At 38.1% G+C, this 22,005-nt stretch overlaps 1 protein-coding gene across 1 annotated transcript; it reads right to left on the bottom strand.

The window, feature by feature from the left end:
* Positions 1 to 1,465: 1,465 nt before the first annotated feature.
* On the bottom strand, positions 1,466 to 17,929 carry LOC101850521 (biogenesis of lysosome-related organelles complex 1 subunit 4). The gene is made up of 5 exons (XM_005111163.3): positions 17,635 to 17,929; positions 16,872 to 16,943; positions 11,862 to 11,963; positions 11,070 to 11,189; positions 1,466 to 7,675 (listed from the first exon to the last, which is right to left on the bottom strand). The coding sequence occupies exons 1-5, from the start codon at positions 17,773 to 17,775 to the stop codon at positions 7,520 to 7,522; spliced, it is 591 nt and encodes a 196-aa protein (XP_005111220.1). The 5' UTR covers positions 17,776 to 17,929; the 3' UTR covers positions 1,466 to 7,519.
* Positions 17,930 to 22,005: the final 4,076 nt, after the last annotated feature.

The raw sequence follows: 22,005 nt of genomic DNA, 5'->3' as shown, positions 1-22,005 counted from the left end.
CACACACACACATTGTGTGAGTGGATTCTCATGGTCGAGAGGTCACGGTGTTTACCTCTTATTCAATGGGTCCCGTGTTTGAATCCGGATAGCAGCGGAAAATTTCTTCTCTAAAATAGTGTCCTTTCATCTTCTTTCCTGCTCTCCAACAATGTTTTGTCTTCTGCTTTCGTGTCAAACTCCTGCTTCCACTCTCTCCCCTCCTTTGCCCCCTCCTCTGAGCTTTCTTCTGCTTCTTCTTGGCTTCTTCTTACTGCTGTCTTCCAGCCACACCCCTGATCTTATGGTAGGTAAGATCTATAGCCTACCTCGCCTTCTCGGACAGATGCGAAAAATCTCGGCGGTCCTGTGTGCAAGTAGCGACATTAAAGATCCCTTGGTTGTCTAAATTTCCTTCCAAGTGAACTTGTTTAATGTGTCCCTCGCGCTCATGCCACTTTATGCAGTAGCGAGCGCCATAAAATACTTACTAAAAAAAAATCCACATTGAGTCGACGCGGGGGTAAAAACACTCACGTTTGTTGTTTTTTTAAATCGACTGCTTGCACCATAGGCCTATGCAGCCCGAAAAGCTCAGAATGTTTCTGAATAGTGTAGGTCTTCAGGGGTGATAACAATAGTGTTGTAAAGCGCATAGAGAATGATGTAGAGTGTAGAGCATGGATAATATAAATTATATATAAACGCATTTTCATTATTATTACTATTATTATTAGTATTATTATTTTTGTAATTATTATTTTTGTTGTTATTATTATCATTATTATTATTGTTAGTATTCGTATTATTATTATAATTATTGTTAATATTATTATTATTATTATTATTATTTTTGTTGTTATTATCACCATTATTATTGCACATTAGCATCACAAAAAGATACTGCTATTGTGAATTCGTGAATACACCTTCTCAGTTTCGAAGTCGGAAATACAACAAAATAATATATTCAGATTCAGTTGTTGTACGTGTAGTGAAATTACACGAGCGACTATTTGAACAGTAAAAAAAAATATTGCATATTCCAATGCTATTTATTTGTCCTGTTTGTTACCAGTGTTGTTCCAAACTCGGGATATTTTCTCTTGAATGAAGGCTTAAGTAACCATCTTTCCGTAAATTATTTTTAATGTACATGTATACACATAGGACTGGTGTTTTAGGCCCCTATCGACAACCAGGGATGAGAGGGACACAACGCCAGAGTAGAAAGACAAGGCTCTCGCCTGAGAGGTACGGTGCTCGCCTCTCTTTCAACAGGTCCCGGGTTCAATACCTAACAGCGACGGATAATATTTTTAAAAAAGAAATTGTCTCCTTTCACCTCCTTCCTGCTTTCAAACCATGTTCTGTAATCTGCTTTCTGCGGACATCCATAAAATATCTCAAATACACAGAAAGAGTTGAATATTTAGATAACTTGACTAACTTGTCACCCAAAATACCGAAGTCAAAACAAGTGTACTACATGTATATATGCAAACGTATTTAATCATGAATTAATCACATAAGGCACAGTTCTGATAGCATTTAAACAAGTGCAGAAAATGAATATTGAAAAAAAAAAACCCAACCTCGGAGGGTGATGATAGACAAAGACTACTGCATATAATCATGAACCCAAAACATACAGCTGAAATCATTTACACATACAATTATTTTTTGGGGGAATTAATTTCAATGGTATTCTTTCAATGAAGCTCCAATTTACAAACCATTCTACATATTTCACAACCAAACAAAAACCAATCAAGTCAACAAAAAAGTGTGGAGATCGAATCCAAGAGAGTCCGAACTTTCCTCTCAGACCAGTATCCTGATGAAAAAACACCTCCCAATGATTCAGTTTTTGAGCATAAGCTTTTTTCCTTAAAAAAAAAAGAATAAACAAATACATACAAAAAACCTGTTCTTACATTGTCTTCCAGCTCATACTGTTGCATCACTCTACATAATATGGCAAGCACAATGTGCTAGGATCTAATCACAAAGATAATAAGAAATAATATTGAACAAAATATTCAGGAAGCCCTTATCATAGCACTGTCATTCACTGACTACTAAGAAATATTTAATACTCACACTCCGTATGGATCACTGCAGACTATTCAAGTTCAAAATTACATGAAAGCTTTGTTCTAGAAACAACCCATGGAGGTCATACATAAGAAAGGTCATTGAAACAACCACAATATCTAAACCCCCATGTATCTACCCAGTACCCAGTGGAGTCCACTTAACTGAACACGGTAATTTAAAAAAAAACCCAGTGGTAAAAAAAAATATATATAAATAGCCAGGTTTTTTTCTCTTCTATTGCTCTCAAAACCGAGAACCTCACTAAAGCAAAGAAAATCTAGTGGCCCCATAGATTTCAGTTTAAGCAGACTCCACTGTACATGTGCAACAATATCACAATTCGTACAAACGCTTCAAGTTCATGACAAACTCTCGTCACAGTGGTGGGGATACAGACACTTCATTCAGTTAGTTGAATAGTATACACTGCTCTAAATCTGACACTTAAACTTAGCTTTCTTTTTTTTTAGCTACTAGAGACATGAATTTCAATCTTGTGCAACAAAACACATTTACACAATATCTTCATACATACATACATCCCAACATAAAAGAATATTAGTAGATTTTTTCTATTTTTTAGCTACTAAATAGGGATATATATGAACTTTTATCTTGTGCAATGAAACACATCTTCATACATACACCCAAACATGCCTAGACTTATCAACACACACTGAAAACAAGAATGAATTCATACGTCAGGCTATCTTGTCCAATGTAAATGGGTTTTTATTTAAAATGAAGGTGCCTTATAACACCCCCCCCCCCCAACAAAAAAATAAAATAAAAATGATACACAGTCCAATGTATTCACTAGCACATGCAAATACAAACATACACATACACACACACACATGACACAAACACATACACACAGCCATATCTTTAAACAGGATAAAGGAATAGAGAAGTACACATACACAAACAGCATTCTAACCTGACTGAAAGCACCATCATGTTGAGAAAGAACTGCAGTGTCAGTGCCAGTAACTCTCCACAAAGGAAAAATTCCCACCTTCTCACTTTGAAAAATAATCAAATATCAAAATATGACAAACTGACGCAGACCAACTTATCCTGGCCCCTTCATCTTAAGACAAATGAAAAGTGTTCTTAATGAGGTATTAAACAAGAACAGTGATTCTGTATGTCTGTTAAAACATTAGAACATCTGGTCAAAGCAAAATTACATTTTTGGACTAAGTTGAATGTAAACCCAGTGACAGGTAAATTAAAGAAAGCTATGTTCCAAATTTTGAAGAACAAAATCAACCTTTCCAATCACAAATTTAGAGCAGATACATCTCCCATTCCATTGTATGCCGTTTCCTTGTTTAATTTACTTTGCCACTAATGAGTGCAGTTGCATAAAATGTCAAACATATATACAGTCAAACCTGCTTCAACAAGCACCAGTCCAAAGTAATCGTTTGTACAAATGACTATTTACCAATACCACTTTTTAACTGCAGTTTTTTCTTATAATGATACTGTCCAAGACGTTTATCAATCCAAGACAACTTCCTTTTTCCTTAACAAAGGGCGGCTGTTTTGGACAATCTCGACTGTACTTCGAAAAGAAAGGACATATATTATACTACTCAGTCTTTCACACACCAGTAGATATTGATTTTACAGCTCACATGTTTCTGACAATGTGATATAGATGAAAACATTTTTTTTGTCGTAGGACCTGAAAAACATATTTCACAAGAAAGACTATGGGACTGATGGAGTAGACAAGCAGAAACGCCAGACAGTTAGAACACGCCCTCTATGCCACATAACACTTTACATTCTAATTCTATCATGGGTAGTTTAGACCCATCACAGATTTTGGAATGTTTTCTTAAAGCCCAGTATCCTGATGGCAGACCAAGCTCTCTGCATTGGCTCAGGAAGGGCATGAATAATTCAACAAAAAGTTATGCCTGGAAGTAATCAACAGTAGTCAGAAACTAAAGAGAGAGAAAAAAACATCCATACATGATTGCAAAACACTGTTGAGATGCATAAATATACTCACTACAAGTGTTCCTCTCCACAAATAACTACATTCAGATAAAAGGGGCACACACATGCACTCCGTCTCGTCTTCCACTTTCACTGTTGAGTTTCTTTCACTTGAAAAATTCATCCTTTACGGTTTAGCCAGCAAATGTACAGAACATGAAATCTACAAGAATCACTGTGCCACAGCCATGGACAAGAGGAGGAGACTGTAAATCCCTTCACATTCACAGCCACATAATCTAACCTGGGACAGCAGAAGGGAAACAACACGAGTAGCCATAAATAAGTAAACTACGAAATTTCTCACGTTTTCATATTATAGCTATGAACCTTCATATGATGAGAGGAAAATTACCTGTGAAATTCGTATGACTACGATAATATCTCTCTTTTTTTTTTTTTTTACTGTTAAATGTGTATGGCTATGATTATATCTCTTTTTTTTATTGTGAAATTAAAATGGCTATGATAATATCTCTATTTTTTACTGTGAAATTAGTATGGCTATAGCAATATTTCCCTTTTTGACTGAAATTAGTATGGCTATGGTAATATAATTTCTCCTCCTGACTGTGTGCGCATCAGACCCAAGATTACTTTTCAGTGGTAATCCGGAGGCAAAAATCATGTCCTAGATGACCTCTGTCAAGAAATGAGAATGGCTAAACACCAGGAATCCAACTGCTCCACAATAAAGAGTCAACATCTTCCAACACTGCCGGATACAAACAATGCTTTATGCTCAATGACTCATCAGGTAAGCAGCAAGGAGGGAACATCCAACAAGCTGCCACATAGACAATAACAAATTATGATGGGCTTTCCTCTCCTTTTGTGCTGACAAAATGTCTTCGTTGACTAGAGGATCTTAATCGGGGTTAACATAGATCTTTTCACACTAGCCACAACTTGAAATATGATACATACGTATCTTAATCTAGATTAGATGGCAAAAGCAGACTCATCTTTCATTCATTACATATCATTTCTTTTCAAAAGAAAGGCACTCTTTAAATATATCACATTTTTTAATGTTGTGAATGAAATGCTGACAAATAAAACAAGGGAAAAAAAGCGAAGGACAAACAAAAAATAATTTAAAATAGACATTATCTTTGAACACAGGTAAGTACATAAATAGAGGATTAATTAAAACTCAAGAATAGCCCAACAGCAACAAAATACAAAATGAAAGGTCAAATTAGCACCTGAGTAACTTGCTGAAACCACTAAATGTTTCTTTTAAATGTTGCAGATACATTTTTTAAAAGAACAAAAAATCGGTACTTATTTTATTTTCCTTTAAGTTTTCATAGGAATGCACAACTTATTCTCCGCTATCACAAAGCACTTGAAAAAGTAAGTAAGGCAACAACCATGTGTTACTAACATATGATTCACAGAAACATCAAGTACCGTGGTCTCCACTTAAGAACACTTCGCATAAGAACCTGGTCTACCTAAGAGCCAATTTTTTCTGCGTAACAACATTTTTTTTCTCTCTATAACTTGCATGCCTAAGAACCCATTCTAAAATATAAATTCCACCTCCGAGCTCGGACTGAGGTAAGGGAGATATACTTTTCTAAGCCCCATACTTACCCACACTTTTCTGTAACAGATAGCATTCACAGGGTCTTTGTTAATGAAGGAGAAGGCAAAAGATGTGAAGGTGGGTTGAGGAGATGAAAGTGCAGGTTGGGCGAACCAGCATACGACTAGAATCATCACCCTGCAGGCACTGCACATTTACACAGAACATTTTTAGGCATGGAATAGAGCTCTATTGATCAGGTCAGAAGCTGACTGGTTTTCCATTGGTTCAGTCTCTTGCCCCTCTCTCAAGAAGTCAAAGTCAAATAGTCCGATTATCATCTTACACAAGCTGACCCCTTCATGGGTCATTTTTACTCTTTACTGATACAGTGTTGCGACTGGTTCTGTTTCACAAGTTTCAATACTCTGACAAACCACCATGATGATGCAGCGACATGGAAATTTACAAATTTACTCAAAACTGTGAAGCCATTCATTCTCACTTACACCCGAAACAACAACCAGCACCCACCAACATATGTACACACTTAGTCATTTATATACTCCCCCCCCCCCCAAAAAAAAAAAACCCACAATAAAATAAAACAAGAAACCTCTCCATTTTCTCTCAGGCTTAAGTACCTCCTATGGTGTAGTTTTGGTTTCAATAAGAGTTTTTTTTTTTTATGGCACTTGCAAAACAAATAGATGGGGGGATGATTGGAGAATAACATACAGAGAAAAGAAGGACAGATAAGTATGATATATGTTTCAAAGGAAACAAGAAGCATACCATGCTAGAGCACCCATCAACTACCTGATTGTACTTGGGTCATATTTAACTAAGAAACCCCATTTTTTGTCTCCCAGTGACGAGGTTCTTTGGCAGAGACCACTGTTCTTGTATTCTGTCGTGACCATTGACATAAAGATGGGGAAAACAGAAAGCTCTGAAACAGTAGTGGGTATTTTTGTGCGCGTCGTGTCCCTCCTACAGGTGCTTAATGTCAATGACTAATTAAAAAGCAAAGTGCAAAAACGTTTAATCTCACCTGACTCAAAATTTTACTAACATGAATAAAAAAGACACAAAAAAACGTTTTTAATTCAATTTCTAAACAGTAGAATATTTGAGATGAAGAGGTCACACCTGTTTTACATTTACCCAAATCATTCTTTGACCTTTGAAGACAAAGAGTAGGATATACCTCATTAATATTCTGATTCTTAATTATCTTCTGAGGTTTCTGTTCTAAAAAAAACCCCCAAAAACATACATGTATGCCTGCTTTTTAGCCATGCATACCTAAAGGTTTCCTATGATCTGGCAGACTATCAACCACTCATGAAAATTGCATAAATAACATACGAGGAAAAAACGGCAGCAGCAGGAATCAACGGGATCCAGGGACTGTTTTCTCCGTACGTGTCTTTGATTAAATATCAGTCCTGACCATCCAGCCCCACCTCCACTCCCTCAAATTTCAGTAATCATCAGACAGACCTGCCAACCACTCCATGACCAGAAATATTTCCTCAAATCCCCCCTAAAAAAAATGCGAGTTTGGGGGAAAAAAAATCCAGAGCCATTGTAGATTAAGATTACATAACAAATCGACTGAGCCACATGTATTGCAAACACACGCAAATAAACTCAAATGAAAACGTGTTTGGTGTGTTTTCATGTCTTTTGTGATAAGTCGCATACCACCTGGCGGAAATGGAATTTGAGCAAAAAAGGTTAGATTTTCTGCAAATCTGTTAATGGTTCTTCAAATTTAAAAAACAAACTCGGAGAGCTGAGATTTTGTCGGAGTACTTGGCAGGTCTGATCAGGAAAGCCCTCAACCCAGTTAAAGAATGAGCCGTAAAGTTTGTGAACACTGTGTCATGAGGAGCTGCTGCTGCTGGCCAGTTCGTCTTGCACGTCTTTGGGGGGTGACATCGCAGAGTCCTGAGAGTGGTCAAAGAACTGGTCCGTGGAGAAGATGTTGACTGGTACATAATCTGTTCTGCCCCCTCGGGGATGTGCTGGGTTTTTTTTCTGAAAAAACGACAAAATGAAATACAGTTGACTGCGGATGAGTTGATGTTATCAGGGGAGTGAAAAAAAAATCAACTTATCCCACAAAGTGCTGGGACCCGAGAAAAATATCAATTCAACCAAAGATCAACTCAAGCGGGGTCAACTGTATAACAGAATCCGGAAAAAAGGAAACAAAATATAAACTTAGCTAAAGCGATAACAATGATAAACATCAACCACCTTCCCACACATTATTATGCTACGGTAGGCTGGCTACATTTGTTATTGATATTGGCCACAAAAGTGAAAGTCAGCCTACAGCCAGGATGGCGGAAAACAAAAAAACAAAAATCATTACTGAGGCTGAAAAAGCTCCAGGGGCTGAAAAATAAAAAACTATTTCCATCAAAATTGTTCCAACATAGTTTAGAAATGCTATCATTCTTTTCTTTTTTAATCATCCAAAGAGCAGTTCTAATAAGCAAAAGCATCAAACTCTCAGTCAAGCACAACACACAACCTTCAGTGTACCAGAAAAATATGAACGGTGAAAGTCTAGAAAAATAACAGAGGTGCCATAATATTTTACAGTTCTGAACACTTTATGTCAAGACTGATAAATAGAAATAAGAATGGCAGAAAGGAGAACAATGAATGCTAAATAGTTGCACCGGAATGCTCATACAATTGTATCAAAATAAATCTAATCAAACTCAGTAAACCGATACACTTCAGAGGAAAGAAAACAGGATGGATTGAAATAAATGCTCGTCTATAAATAGCAAGGCCAAAAGCATTGTATACATGATAAATAATTATATCAATACAGTAGTCTCCGTCTAAACGCACGGTGCTCGGGAGGGCTCCTAAGCGTGTGTTTATACAGAGCGTGCGTTTACATGAACCTTTGCAAGGGGAGGAAGGGACGCAGTCATCTCAATTCCTTATATTACTCTAGTGACCTCCCTTGGAGGGAGGGGGTCATTTTGGCAGATAATGATAATGTGACGACATGTGACTGTTTTGCGAAGGATTCCCCGACAGGATTTAAGAATACAAAGGTGTTGAATGGGGGGGGGGGGGGGGGGGGAAGACAAACGCAATGCAATGAATATGCACTGTCATAGCTGCCACTCAGGAATTTCAAAAAAGGAGGAAATTCATGTGAAGGCGGATGCGCGCTCTCCGAAGGCAAGAGTAAAACCAGTGAGATCCAGAGGCAATATATACTGGAAAATCTAGCCTACGGTTTTGGAAGGGAAAACTGTCATATTTGTTAACCATAGGCAACTGAATTAAAATGTATTTGAAAAAAAACAACAACAACATAACAAAAAACTAACAAAAAAACCCAACAAAGGCACTAAGTTAAGTAGACTAACTTAACAAGCATTTGAGTCAATTTGACACATTTTAGACTTGGTGACTAAAAATCCAGTGTTTGTTGCAAGCTGGTGTCTTATAAAAAGATTTCTTTCAACTTAAAACTTGTACATCGATGTAGAGTGCGCGCAGTATTGGATCAAGGCGGCAACACCTCTGCCGCTGTACTGAGCACTCCTGTACAACTGCAGTCCCGTTTGCACTTAACTTAGTAGTCCCTCTGTAGAGTGTAGATCTAACCTGAATTAAAATTATAGCCTAGGCTATCTAATCTAGATCTAGAATCTAGATATCTAAATATGTGTAAATCTAGATTATATCTAGAGATAGATTATCTAGATCTAGATCTAGATTCAGTGTTCACTTCATCAACAGCCACAATATAGATCTAGAATCTAGCCGTCATGTAAACAAACGGGACCGTAATTGTACAGGAGTGCCGCGGGCCGCGATTTCTTTATCGCAACAAACGCAAAGTGCAGCAAGCGGTTTGTTCAATTTTCTCATGAACTTTTCAAGTCGCACACCGGCAGCTTCTTTCTCATTTCAGCTCCTTTTATTTTTGCATTCAGCATCAATTTCTCTCAAATTTCCACCGTTTTCATTGACAACTCGGCGCGCTAACGTCCCGTTGCCCAATTGACACTTTGTTGCTCCTCAATAAACAAAGTGAAACTAACGTAAGGCCTAGAAGAACAGAAGTAGAAAGCTACGGGCGGACAAGCGCAAGCTGCGTTTCCTCTCTCTCCCGGTTCGGTGTTTTCCGCGTGTAAAAAAGAGTATCGCAATTTGCGGCCGAGAGCGGTCCAGCGGAGGAAGGAGGAAAGTAGCGGGACAAGCTAGATGAAGCGGAGTTTCCGCTATTTAGCGGGAAAGTGGCAGCTATGACTGTAAACGTTGGGAATAGATAGCCTAAGAGGAAACTGTTGGTCATAGTCATAGAGACGACGGACCAGCCACGTGGCTTTCCAAGCAATCACCCCCGACTGTAAATTCATGCAGAATCATCCCCGAGAAACATTTTCTCTTGTAATTCGTTGAACAAGTACGTTATAAGTTCTTCAAGTACAGCTGATTAGGCTTACTTGGCTAATCTTTAAAATCCTACAGAGGGCTGTTTAGTGTTTTACGGCATTCGCACGTGTCGCGCATCAGGCCTAGATTTAACTAAACATTACACGCAGTCACTCAAACACCAGTCAGAAATCTTCTCTCAAAGATACATTTCCAGTGACCAATCAAAAAACATTTCAGTCCCCCCAACCCCCCCAACATTTAGCCGACCAGCCCTAGATCGAGACCTATGCGTCAGTGGAAAGTAGGGTGTGTAAACGCAGTCCATTACTCTCTTTGTATAGCATGAGGGGCACTTTCACCAAATATCCGGTTTTCTAGTAAATTCTAGGCTTGTCTTATGCAGGCTGTGCAGGTTGTAGTGAAAATTTCCCCTTGCCAAGCTTAACTTGTCGGCGTGTTTCACGGATCGGAGCGCGCGTTTAGAGGGAGTGACCGTGCGTTTGTACGTCTAAATTAAATAGTAAAAAACCCGTCAGATGACGAAGGCATGCGTTTGAGCGGGGCGTGCGTTTGAGCGGAGCGTGCTTTTGTATGGCGTGCGTTTAGGCGGAGACTACTGTATAGAAAGGCTTGGCAGTATAAAAGTGAGACCTCAAAATAATTAAGTCAACAAGAATATGGCAAGACAAAGTAAAACAAGAAAGAAGGAGCAGGAAGAGGAAGAAGGGATAAGGTAAGGAATGGACACCTCTGAATGCTATTCCACTCAACATTATTGTCAATGTACAGGAGATGAAAACACCTGAAAGACTGTGACAAGGGGTCAAAATGTTTGTGCTGTTGAAGGCGTCAAAGAGATTATCTTTTTTTGTTGTTTTGTTTAGTTTTTACAGCAATACTAATTTCTATAAAAACAATGAAGGGGTTTCAAGTCTGCTTAGGATAACCATTAAATTAAAGCAGGCTGTGTAAAGTACTGAGGTAATCAAGTTAAGAGAACACAGCAATTTACCTTTGAGACAAAAGAGGTGAGCTTTTTCACCAGGCCCCCAACAGCCCCCAAGTCTGTCTCTGCCTTGTTCACTTTCTCTTCAGTGGCTGAGACACACTCTCTGACAATAGCAACAAAATCCTGAAATATTCAAGTATGCAAATGTGAAAAATGATCTGATTTATAATAACAATATGAAATGAAAAAGTGCACTAACATTCTAATAAAACTCATCTTAATGAAAGACAGAAAGACTCATAAGAGGCCATAATATAAACTCATCTTCCACTTTTAAAGGGGGACTTTTCATGGGACAAAACCACTACCAAAAAGAATTACTGTAAGACACTGTAACACATATATACATCATGAACTGAACTGCGAGTACAGATACATTAGAATTTTGAAATAATAGTACATAAATTTGGTTTCCCCTGCATACCCCCAACAACATATAAATCGCAATCAAAAGACAAACAATCTAGTATCCATGAAAAGCCAAAATTTTTTTAAAAATAGCTCAAAACTTTTTGCGGTCTTACTTTGATAGATAAGTAGAGGTCAGTTTCCCCTCAAATAATACTGCAGAGAAAACAGTAGGCATGGAAAAGGAATCTAAAAAAGAGAGCAACCAGATTTACTGAGTTGAGAAAACCCATCCAGGTTTTCTTCCAAGTGCCGTAAGTTTCAGAGAAAGCATGCCAGAGTTTTTTCTAAACTGACTGAAATTTTCTAGCTAGAAACAGATTCTTGAATTTTAAAAATAATCATCATAAAAGTAGCATCTTTGTACTATTCAAACACTTTCCATACCTCCAGCTTATCAATTTTCTCAAAGACAGCTTCAATTTCCTGACACTTGGCTTGGATATCCGGAACAGTGGTGGAGAGGCAGAGCGTCGTATCACTGCGAATCTACAGGAAGCAAAGGACAACCATAAGTGAAGGAATGTCATAGTGCCGTTATACACATATTTACACAAATTAGACAAATTATCTATCATAAAATATATTTTTTGACAACAGTGTTCCATTTTTAAGTAAACTCATTCTATAGCACATTGCTGCTAGTCAGACCTCTCATCATGTTCTTTTTTACTGTGTTAGTGTTATTTTCATGTTTTATTATACTATTGGTATGGCATAAATGAGTGAGACAAAAATGTGGGTGTCTTTGCACACCTTTTCTTTATTGCAAAGACTGATGGTTTTTCCTCTTACAGTGGAGGGGTAATTTTTCTCGTTTTTAGAGCTTTTTCTTACTTGATCTGATAATCTTTCAAAATTTGAACTATTTGTTTTTCTTTACCAGATATGATCTCTGTTAAAAACCTTGATTTTACACCTTAGAGTAAGAAATAATTTACATCTCTGATGTAAGGAAACATTACATACAAAAAAAAACAACAACGACGTTGATACATATCGTCGGCCAGCTGTTCATGTGCTATAGTAAGTACTATATAAGCCCAAAATGTTAGTTTTAGTGGAGGTTTTACCCTGCTCGCAACTGCATAAGTTTATGTGAATGTTAAGGGGTGGATGTCAACAGAGACGACCTTACAGGGAATCAGACTTATTCTGCTCACCTCTCTAGCTTCAACAGCATAAAGTCTGCTTCGACTATCAAGGCACCCCGGAAATAGCAGGACACAAGAGTGTAACAAACATCCAAAAGAAGTAGAGGGAAAATGACGATCATAAGGATTAGGAAAGAAAAAGTAGCAGTTCCCTGTTGCAGTTCAGGCACAGTTATGAGCATGACATTGACGAATCAGCCCATTTACAATTACAATTCTACTGTGCATAACAACATGGTTAATGTCCCCCCTTTGGGAATGGCCTAAAGACACTTCAGTCAGTAGCATCGACCCGGGTGGAGTCAAAAATGTTGAAATTTCTATTCTTCTATTGCACTTTCTTAATCTGTGGTATAAGTTGCTTGTGATCAAGAAATATAGTGTTGAAATTCACATTCCAAATGTTGAAAAAAGCAAGAAAAGATACATTATATGTAGAGGTACAATTGCTTTACAAAAGTTTTATACTTTTTTTCCTTCTACCAAAAAATTTTGCTTCCACAACCTAAGACAGTTGAAAAGCTTACTGGCGATTTAAGTGAGTCTCCATGAGATTTATATTATTTTCAAATAAGCAAAAGTATTTTCTACCACAAAAGAAGTAAATAGACATTGAAAGTGATCCACATAGCTCAAAAAAAGCTATGACATAATGTAATGACAATCTAACCACATTATACTTGAAAAATAAGAAAGGTTTACTCCTATCAGGGCTCTCCTTTTCAGGCCAACTTAAGAGGTTCCTTCACCCTTTGGTTTTCTATCTTAAAGGGAATTTAAACCCTTGTTTTAGAAACTTAAAAGGGTTGTTGTTTTTTTGTTTATATGTCTCACAAACTAATCCTCAAAGGTCAACTATCCCCTAATTTCATAGTAAGAAAATTTTGCGTGTCAACATTTAACTCACATGCACATTCACACAGACACACACAGAGTGACCATGACTATGATTGAATGCTTAAGATTTTTAATTAACTGAAAGGCTTCAATGTAACAACAAGAAATAAATAAGTAATATTAACAGAGTTAGAAATGTGTTCACTTGGAGGAGGAGGGGGGGATGGTGGTGGTGGTGGTTGGGCCAATCAAAAATAAAATAAAGTTGACAAACCGAAAGGGGTCAATTCCGACTGTAATACACAAAGAAAATAAACTGATTCATTATTTTTCAGAGCCATCCCAGGGTACACATTTCAGTCTTTCCAGACTTTGGATTTTTGTTTTTTAAAAATGGCTGACAATTCATGTTTACTAGTGTTAAAGAAGGATGAGGGCAGACCTGCCACTCTATGAAATCTAAAAATCAGGATCACAGGGGGGGAAAAATCAGGACCAAAGACAAATCACCAGGGTGACTGCCAAGCAGACTTTAAATTTTTCACGGGCGTCCATACATATATCAAGGTATATGCCCTTTGCTCTGCGTGTGTGTATGTTATCATTATTTTTTTAAATCCTGAAGTATCACATCAAGGACTCCAAGACCAAATGTCAACCCCCCTTAAGTCTCGAAAGATGCTGCAACCAGTGTGCATGAACTTAAGTTGACCCCATCAACGGATGGTCCCCGACACACGCGAAACTCACATGCCGAAGTCACGTGATGGGAACCCGTGATTGAAACAGTTATACTGACGGGTCTTGATGACTGGCTCGACTAACCAGCATTCGGATAAAGCTTGTTTTGAAAAGTAACAGCAGAACTACAATAAATATTGATCATTTGTACGTTGCAATTGCAACATTTATCAGGCCATCATCGGAGAACTCTGATTGGAAACAAAAGAAAAAGTAGATCTTGAGAACGTCCCAAGTCGGAATGCCAAATCGATACTACATATGTACTTTAATTAGGTGTAGTGGAAACAACACATGCGAGCAAAGATCCAACACAACTTGGGGCGAGTCAACTACTAAATCCAGCATTGATATTTCGGGAAATAGTTCTCCGAGTTCCTGGGGACAAAACGTTTAACAGGTGCTTTCCGCGACAGAAAAGAAGGCAGAGTAAGTTTTCAGACGGCACCAAAAAAAAATCGGGATACGTGAGATTGAAATTGGGAAAATCGGGATGCTTGAGATTTGAGGCAAAAAATCGGGATCGGATACAAATTATGAGTAGCCAGGTCTGTTGGGGTAATATCACGGCAGGGGTAAACCCAAGGCATGATACCGGCAAATGCGAACGACCAGAATGTGGGCGGAGCTTCTCTGCTGAAGCAAGTCTGTGTTGCCGGAAACCGCCCGCGCGCAGCTGATAAGTAGGTCGACTGCTTCTGACAAAAGGTGTGGATGTGTTGTAATGTCAATTGTCAAATCATTGACTCGGCTTCGGGATGGAGAAAGGGGGAAATGATGCTTGCCAGATGCACACCACCTATGTATTAAAGCGTATGCAAACCCCCGAAACGAAATTTTAAAAATTAAAGTTCACTCACCATCAACACTTGTTGTTGTTGTTGTTGTTATCAATCCAGCAACAGCTGGGCTCTCGCCCTTCTATGCCATTTAGTGATAAGTGCGGGTTTGCTGCAGTTGCTGTAATGTTCCATAGAGTGTGTTGTCAATGTTAGGTCTCGGAGGGAGAAGGCTAGCTCTGATGTCATTTAGGGCTAAGCAGTGGAACAGGTGATGATCCACAGTCTCATATTGGGGGGAAATTCTGGGTTTATTCTGTTCGGGTGGAAGTTGAGCTGTATGTTCTGTTCGTAGGCGGAAGATCGTGGTCTGTTTCTTTCTCTCTATGTGACTGATATTGTCATTCCTTCTTGTTGTGGTCATATGTTTGAAAACTGCTCTGCCTGTCTTTCCCAGGGCCCATCTGTTCATCCAATCTTGTTTGTTGTTGCTTTTAATGATTTGTTTTGCAGTGTTGTATGAGGTTGGAATGTTGGGTTGTTCCTGTCTAGATCCCCGTTTGGCAAGTGTGTCTGCTCTGTCATTTCCAGGTATGTTTGAGTGTCCGGGGACCCACTGCACTACTAGGTTGATGCCACAGAGTGTTATCAGATGATGGGAGCTAATCAGTATATATATGAGTCAAATCTTGGTTTAGAGGGTGGTCATTTTCTATGGCTTGTAAGACTGATAGTGAATCAGTGAAAATCACAATACTCTGTGCTTTTCCAGGATGAGTGTCAAAAACTGTGCGGAGATGGTACAGTGCTGTTTCATTTGCCATCATTTCTGCATCGTAGCTGCTGCATTTCTCTCCACAGGCAGCAGAGATCTCATTGGAACTTCCATCTTGGTACTGTATTAGTATTCCCTATCCGGCTTTGGTTGTGCCTTTGAAAGCTGAGCCCTCCGTATAGATGTGTATACAGTTATCTGAATAGCTGTCGATTGTTTGATGTGATGCAAGCATCGCATGACTGGGTCTGAAGATTTTGCGCAATTGTCTCTGAGAGATGTTGTAATGATTGGCTTTTTTAAAGAAAGGTGGGGAGGGATGTTTTGGTTGACTCTTTTGGTTTCTTTTCTGTTTTGTGGTAGATGGTGTCTCTCCATTAGTTCTGCGATGTGATACATGATTGACTTTTGTTGAATTTGTTTCTTTGGTTTCTATGTTTCTACTAATTTTCTGTTTGGGAGGTTGGGGCACATTCTTTTAGTTCTTTCAGGTAGCTCCAAAACTGCTTTATCTCTGCGGATTCCCAAGGGTTCAACATTAGAAAGGAATTCGCACGCGGCAGTAGGTGTGGATCTCATGCCACCATTTATAAAACGAAGGGCATTGTTTTGGACCTTGTCAAGGGTATTGAAAGTTGTAGTTCTGCACATAGTGAGTAGGCTATTACTGTATTCCAGGGAAGATCGGACATAACCAAGGTATAGACCTCTCAGAGTTTGTCTGATCCCCATGAACTGCTTGCGAGTTTCTTTAAAAGTTGGAGGTTTTTTTCCCCCTTGTTCCTTAAGTTCTCCACTTGGCTTTTCATGTTTAGACTATGGTCAAGTTTGACTCCTAGGTAAGTTGGATGTTCTTCTTTGGGGAGACTTTCATTTCCTTTCTTTAGTTTGAGATTTTCTTTGGCTGCTTTATGTCTCTTCGTAAATATGGTGTATACTGTTTCCATTCAGTTTATTTTAAGCTTCCATTTCTCACCAACACTTTTAAAGGGGGTAATCTGCAGGTTAATGTGTAATATACACACATCTGTGCGTAATGGGGAGCCCTCTCCAATACTGACCATATTCCATAGACCAAAAAAATCCCCTTGATCGAAATTATGATTCTTACCATATCAACTAAAGAGAAGAATTCATCCAGTTTAGTCAGCATCATTTCCACACTGTCATTGAACTTTTTTTCCTGGGAAACAAAGTTAGAAGTAAATCAGTTTTTGATAACAACATTCTACGTGAAACATAATAGGCAAATTCATTTGAGATTATCATAATTCCAAACTAGACACAAAAAGAGCAAAATTTCAAAACACCATCACTAAAGGAAAAAAAACAACGTAATGTCAAGGAAAACAAAGAATCCGTATATCTAAACTAAAGAAGAAGTGCAGTAGTAATTTGTTTGCTAAAGACTATCTCTATCCAAGAATATGCACTAATAATGATAATAGAAGCAGTTTTTAATTTTGTGCAAATTCCCGCTCAAGAGCGAGCTATGCTATGCCACTTTACAATCTATTTCACTGGCATCAAGAATGGGAGTAAGTCAAGGTGTAGGCTAAGGCTAGCCTAGATCTAGGCCTACGCCTCATTCATTGAAAACATGCCATGCCGTACAGATCATTAGATTAGATTCTAGATCTAGATCTCTAGATGTTCATCTACCTTTACTTACATATTATATTACTTATAGATCTAGATCTAGTAAATGTTTATAGATCTAGATCTAGATCTAGATCTACAGTCTAGATCTAGTCTTAGTCTTATAATATAACGACAAAATGTTGTTGCTGTTAAGTGTTAGCGACATGCCATTATTAAACGTAGAAAGACGCAAACTATTTTTAGGCTCGAACAAAAATTGAGTTTTTGCAAACCTCTTTTTCCATATTCAGGTTAAGAAATTTGTTGAACTCGCCAGACATCTCACTGACAACTTCATCGTTGGATAATTTGCCCGAATTTTCCGAGTCCAGTGAAGAAGAACTGGATGCAGACTTGACAACACCCGACGCCATTTTGGACCACTGTGTGTCATGTGATATAATCAAAGGAAGGGACAGAACCAGGCCAATAAGCTTGATCTCTATTTAGTCAAACCAGAGTTCTCCGTCATGCTACAGCAGCATACATTATGTTTTTAATTAGGCCTATTTTGTATGTGCCTCCTCTCTTTTAAATTCATTTTTTCACCAAAAATTACAGGCAAGCAAACTAACTAAAAAACTAATATAAACAAAACAAAACAATAGGTGGGTAAAAAGAAAACCTCTTCAGTGCACGTAAATAAAAAAAATAAAAGGCTTAAATTTATACTAGATCTAGATCTAGGTTCAAGAATTAATGGAGAAAGCAGTGAATATAAGCAGATTAGGCGAGGAGTGAGGCAAGGATGTGTTATGTCACCATACCTCTTTAACATGTACAGTGAAACAATCCTTAGAAACATAGAAGAATGTCCAGGTCTCAAAGTAAAAGGAGAAAAGATTAATAACATCAGGTATGCAGATGACACAGTTTTGATAGCAGGCTAAAAAAAGACCTTCAATTGCTTCTAGATACTGTTGTAACAGAAAGTGAACGTAAAGGATTGGAGTTGAATGTAAAGAAAACAGAATGCATGGTAATATATTTTTTTTTAAAGCAGCAAAGCCTTGTTGTAATCTCATTAGCAAAGGTGAAAAGATCAAACAAGTCCCACAGTTTAAATATCTAGGTTATATCATAACATCTGATGACAAATGTTCCACAGAAATAAGACGGAGAATTACAATGGCTAGGGCTAATTTCAATAAAATTAGCCCAATCCTGAAAAATAGAAACATCTCAATGAACACAAAATGAAAGTTCTGAAATGCTATGTTTGGTCAACCCTTCTATATGGCTGTGAATGCCGGACAATCACTAAAGACAGTGAAAATAAAATAGAAGCAACAGAAACGTGGTTTCTTAGAAGACTGCTAATAGTGTCGTGGAAGGAAAAGAAATCAATTGAGGTAGAGTTTAATGAAGCCCACGTGGGACGTTCAATGTTAAAAACAATCAGGAAACGGCAAATGCAGTTTTTGGGACACATAAATATAGACATAAGGGTCTTGAGCATCTAGCTCTCACTGGCAAAATTGAGGGCAAGCGAGGCAGGGGAAGGCCCAGAACAACATACTTGGGGAACCTAAACAAATGAGTAATGGGGAAAGATCAGGGAAACGTGGCTTTTTTTCCAGAGCATCCGAGCAGAGGAATGAATGGAGAAGCACGATAGCCGATGTCTGTCGCAGATCTGGCACTGGATGATGTTGATGATGATGATTAGGTTCAAGTTCTGGTGTACTTGACAACTTGCTAAATGGAAGCACACGGAGGTTTTATGATGGAGACTATAAACAGACAGACTCTTTTTGGTTTTAGTACAGGTTTTACGGCGCTCGCAACTGCATAGGTCATAATTATGAGCGCCAAGGGGTAGATGTCAACAAAGAAGTCTTTACAGGGAATCAGACTTACTCTGCTCACCTCTCTAGCTTCAGCAGCACAAAGTCTGCTTCGACTATCAAGGCACCCCGGAAATAGTGGGCCACAAGAGTGTGACAAACATACAAAAGAAGTAGAGGAAAAATGACGATAGTAAGGATTTGGAAAGAAAAAGCAGCAGTTCCCTGTTGTAGTTCAGGCACAGTTATGAGCATGGCCTTGTTAGATCAGCCCATTTGGAATTCTACTAAACCACTGGAACGAGAAATGTCCCCCCTTTGGGAATGGCCTAAAGACACTTCAGTCAGTGGTACCACCCTGGGGAGGGGGGGGGGGTTTAAGACAGACTCTGTGATAGATCCTGAAGAGGTGGGGGGGGGGGGGGGGGGGAGCAGAGATGGAAATGTTCCGACTGTAGTGACCCCAAAAGTGGACAAGTAAGACAAGTAAGAAACAAACACACACACACACACACACACACACAAATGCACATACACACACACCCACACACAAATTTTAATATGCATCTGACCCAGTAAAGCTACACATTTATTTTTCCCCAGCAATGAATACACTGGTCCTGTCTGCGGGTGGTTAGTGGGTGCTCTGGTGTGGTTTGCTCATTCTGTCCCATTATAATCAAACGTCTATTGTCCTTATCTCTCCTGCTTCTTTTTTTGTGTTTGTTACTTTCTAGTAACATCTCTAATCTTTGGCACTTATATGACCTTACTCTAGTTCTAGTAAGAGTTTTACGGCACTTGCAACACAATAAGGTCATATAAGTGCCTACGATTAGACTAATTAGAGGTGTTACACATAAAATGGGAGGGGAGATAAGGACGATATATGTTTGATAGGAAAGAAGAAGCAAACCACACCAGAGCACCCGCCAACCACCCACTCTTTACTAAAACTAAAAATAAGGTCTGGCTGGTACGAATAAACTAAGACACCATCGAAAGCTATGTGTGACTCCTCCAACGACTAGGAACAACACTATATATGTTCTTGAGGAGAAAGGAGGAAGACGGGGAGGAAGCTGTAGTGGGGGAGAAGGATAGGGGAGCCAAAAAAGGGAATGAAAAGGACAAGAAAAAAGAGAAGAAGAAGAAGAAATTAAAAGAGTACAAAGAAGAGGAGGAAAAAGACAAACAAAAAGGGGGGGAAAATGTCAAAAGAATCCCAAAAGAGCATGGCCTTTTCAAGATATTTCAATAACCAATAACTCTACAAACACATAGACACACCAAGGAATTACTGCAGGATACTTTTTGCTGATTTTTCATCCGCATTCAACGCAATCCAACCGCACATAATGGTTTCAAAATTAATTAACATGAACATAAACAAGAACATTATAGCTTGGATTCTTGAGTTCTTAACCAATCGACCTCAATATGTAAAATTAAATGGTGTAAAATCCGACCTAATATTCACGAACACCGGTGCGCCCCAAGGCTGTGTAATCTCCCCTGTCTTGTTTACGCTCCACACCAACGACTGTACTTTTGATAACAAAAACATCAAACTAAATAAAATTTGCGGATGATTCCACTTTACAAGGCCTTATAACAAATGAGAATGAATACAGGGACGCTGTGAATCTATTTACAAATTGGTGTGATAACCACTTCCTTATAAATATAAATACTAAACGTAAAAAGACAAAGGAATTAATAATAGACTTTAGAGTAAAAAAAAGACCAATTGCAACCACTATTTATTAAAGATGAAGAGGTGGAGGTGGTAAGCTCTTACAAGTATCTTGGTGTAACAATCGACCACAAACTTGACTGGCATTCCCACGCTGCTCTTGTGCATAAAAAAGCAAATCAAAGAATGTTTCTTTCAAGGAAATTAAAAAGTTTCCGTGTTGACAATAAGATTATGTCCCTTTTTTATCATTCTATGATTGAAAGTGTGCTATTATTTTGTATTTGCTGCTGGGGTGGGAATTGTAAGGTGAAAGATAAAGAAAAATTTGACAGAACCATTAAGAAAGCCAGCAAGATCTCTGGATATGATTTTATAAGAATGGATGAAATGTATAACACCGCATGTATAAAAAAGATAAAAAGCATTATAAACGACCCATCACACCCCTTTTCCACACAAATTGTAAGATCACGCAGCGGCAGATATGTACCTCCAAAAACAAAGAAAGAAAGATATAAAAGAAGTTTTTTACCATCTAGCATAAGGCTTTTGTCAGAATGAGCATAGATGTGTGTTGCTCTTAGAGTATGTAAGCTATCTGTATATAACTCCAAAGGTCTAGTATTTAAATTCCTGCATGTGGTTGAATGATGCATTTGATGTAAAAGTACGTTTTGTCAGCTTTACTTCTCCTTTCATATTGAATTTTAATGAGAGTAATATATATGATTTAAATTTTTTAATGTATACCTGCATGTGTTTTTATGGTCCTGTACAGCCAAGGAAAATTTCCCTCTGGGATAATAAAGTATTATCTTATCTTATCTTATCTTATCTTATTCCAATAGAAATTCTATGTATGAGAATGACCCTCTTTCTTGAGTAAATTATATTGCATGAACAGACAATAAACGTGAAAACAAAAGTCACAAAGATAAAAGAACGGTAGATGGAAAACATGAGGTGGTTGTATAAAAATGTTTTTATTATACAGCTTTAAAAAATCCACATTACATATTATTTGTTTCGCTTTTTTGCAATGAGATAAATAAACAGATTTGTTAAGTGTGGACAAGTTTGTGAGGTTCTAATGTCACTTTTCTTTATACTATAGTATA

The sequence above is a fragment of the Aplysia californica genome, unplaced genomic scaffold, assembly GCF_000002075.1.
Source record: "Aplysia californica isolate F4 #8 unplaced genomic scaffold, AplCal3.0 scaffold01018, whole genome shotgun sequence".
NCBI classification, from domain to species: domain Eukaryota; kingdom Metazoa; phylum Mollusca; class Gastropoda; order Aplysiida; family Aplysiidae; genus Aplysia; species Aplysia californica.
The sequence above is the reverse complement of the archived record's forward strand: the minus strand, read 5'-3'. Positions and strand labels throughout refer to the sequence as shown.

Excerpts from the sequence above, each read along its gene's own strand:
- LOC101850521 (XM_005111163.3), bottom strand. The coding sequence starts at position 17,775 with ATGGCGTCGGGTGTTGTCAAGTCTGCATCCAGTTCTTCTTCACTGGAC. Across the intron at positions 16,944-17,634 it reads ACCTGAATATGGAAAAAGAG|GAAAAAAAGTTCAATGACAG; the intron begins GTTTGCAAAAAC and ends TTTGTTTCCCAG. Across the intron at positions 11,964-16,871 it reads TCTTCTCTTTAGTTGATATG|ATTCGCAGTGATACGACGCT; the intron begins GTAAGAATCATA and ends TGCTTCCTGTAG.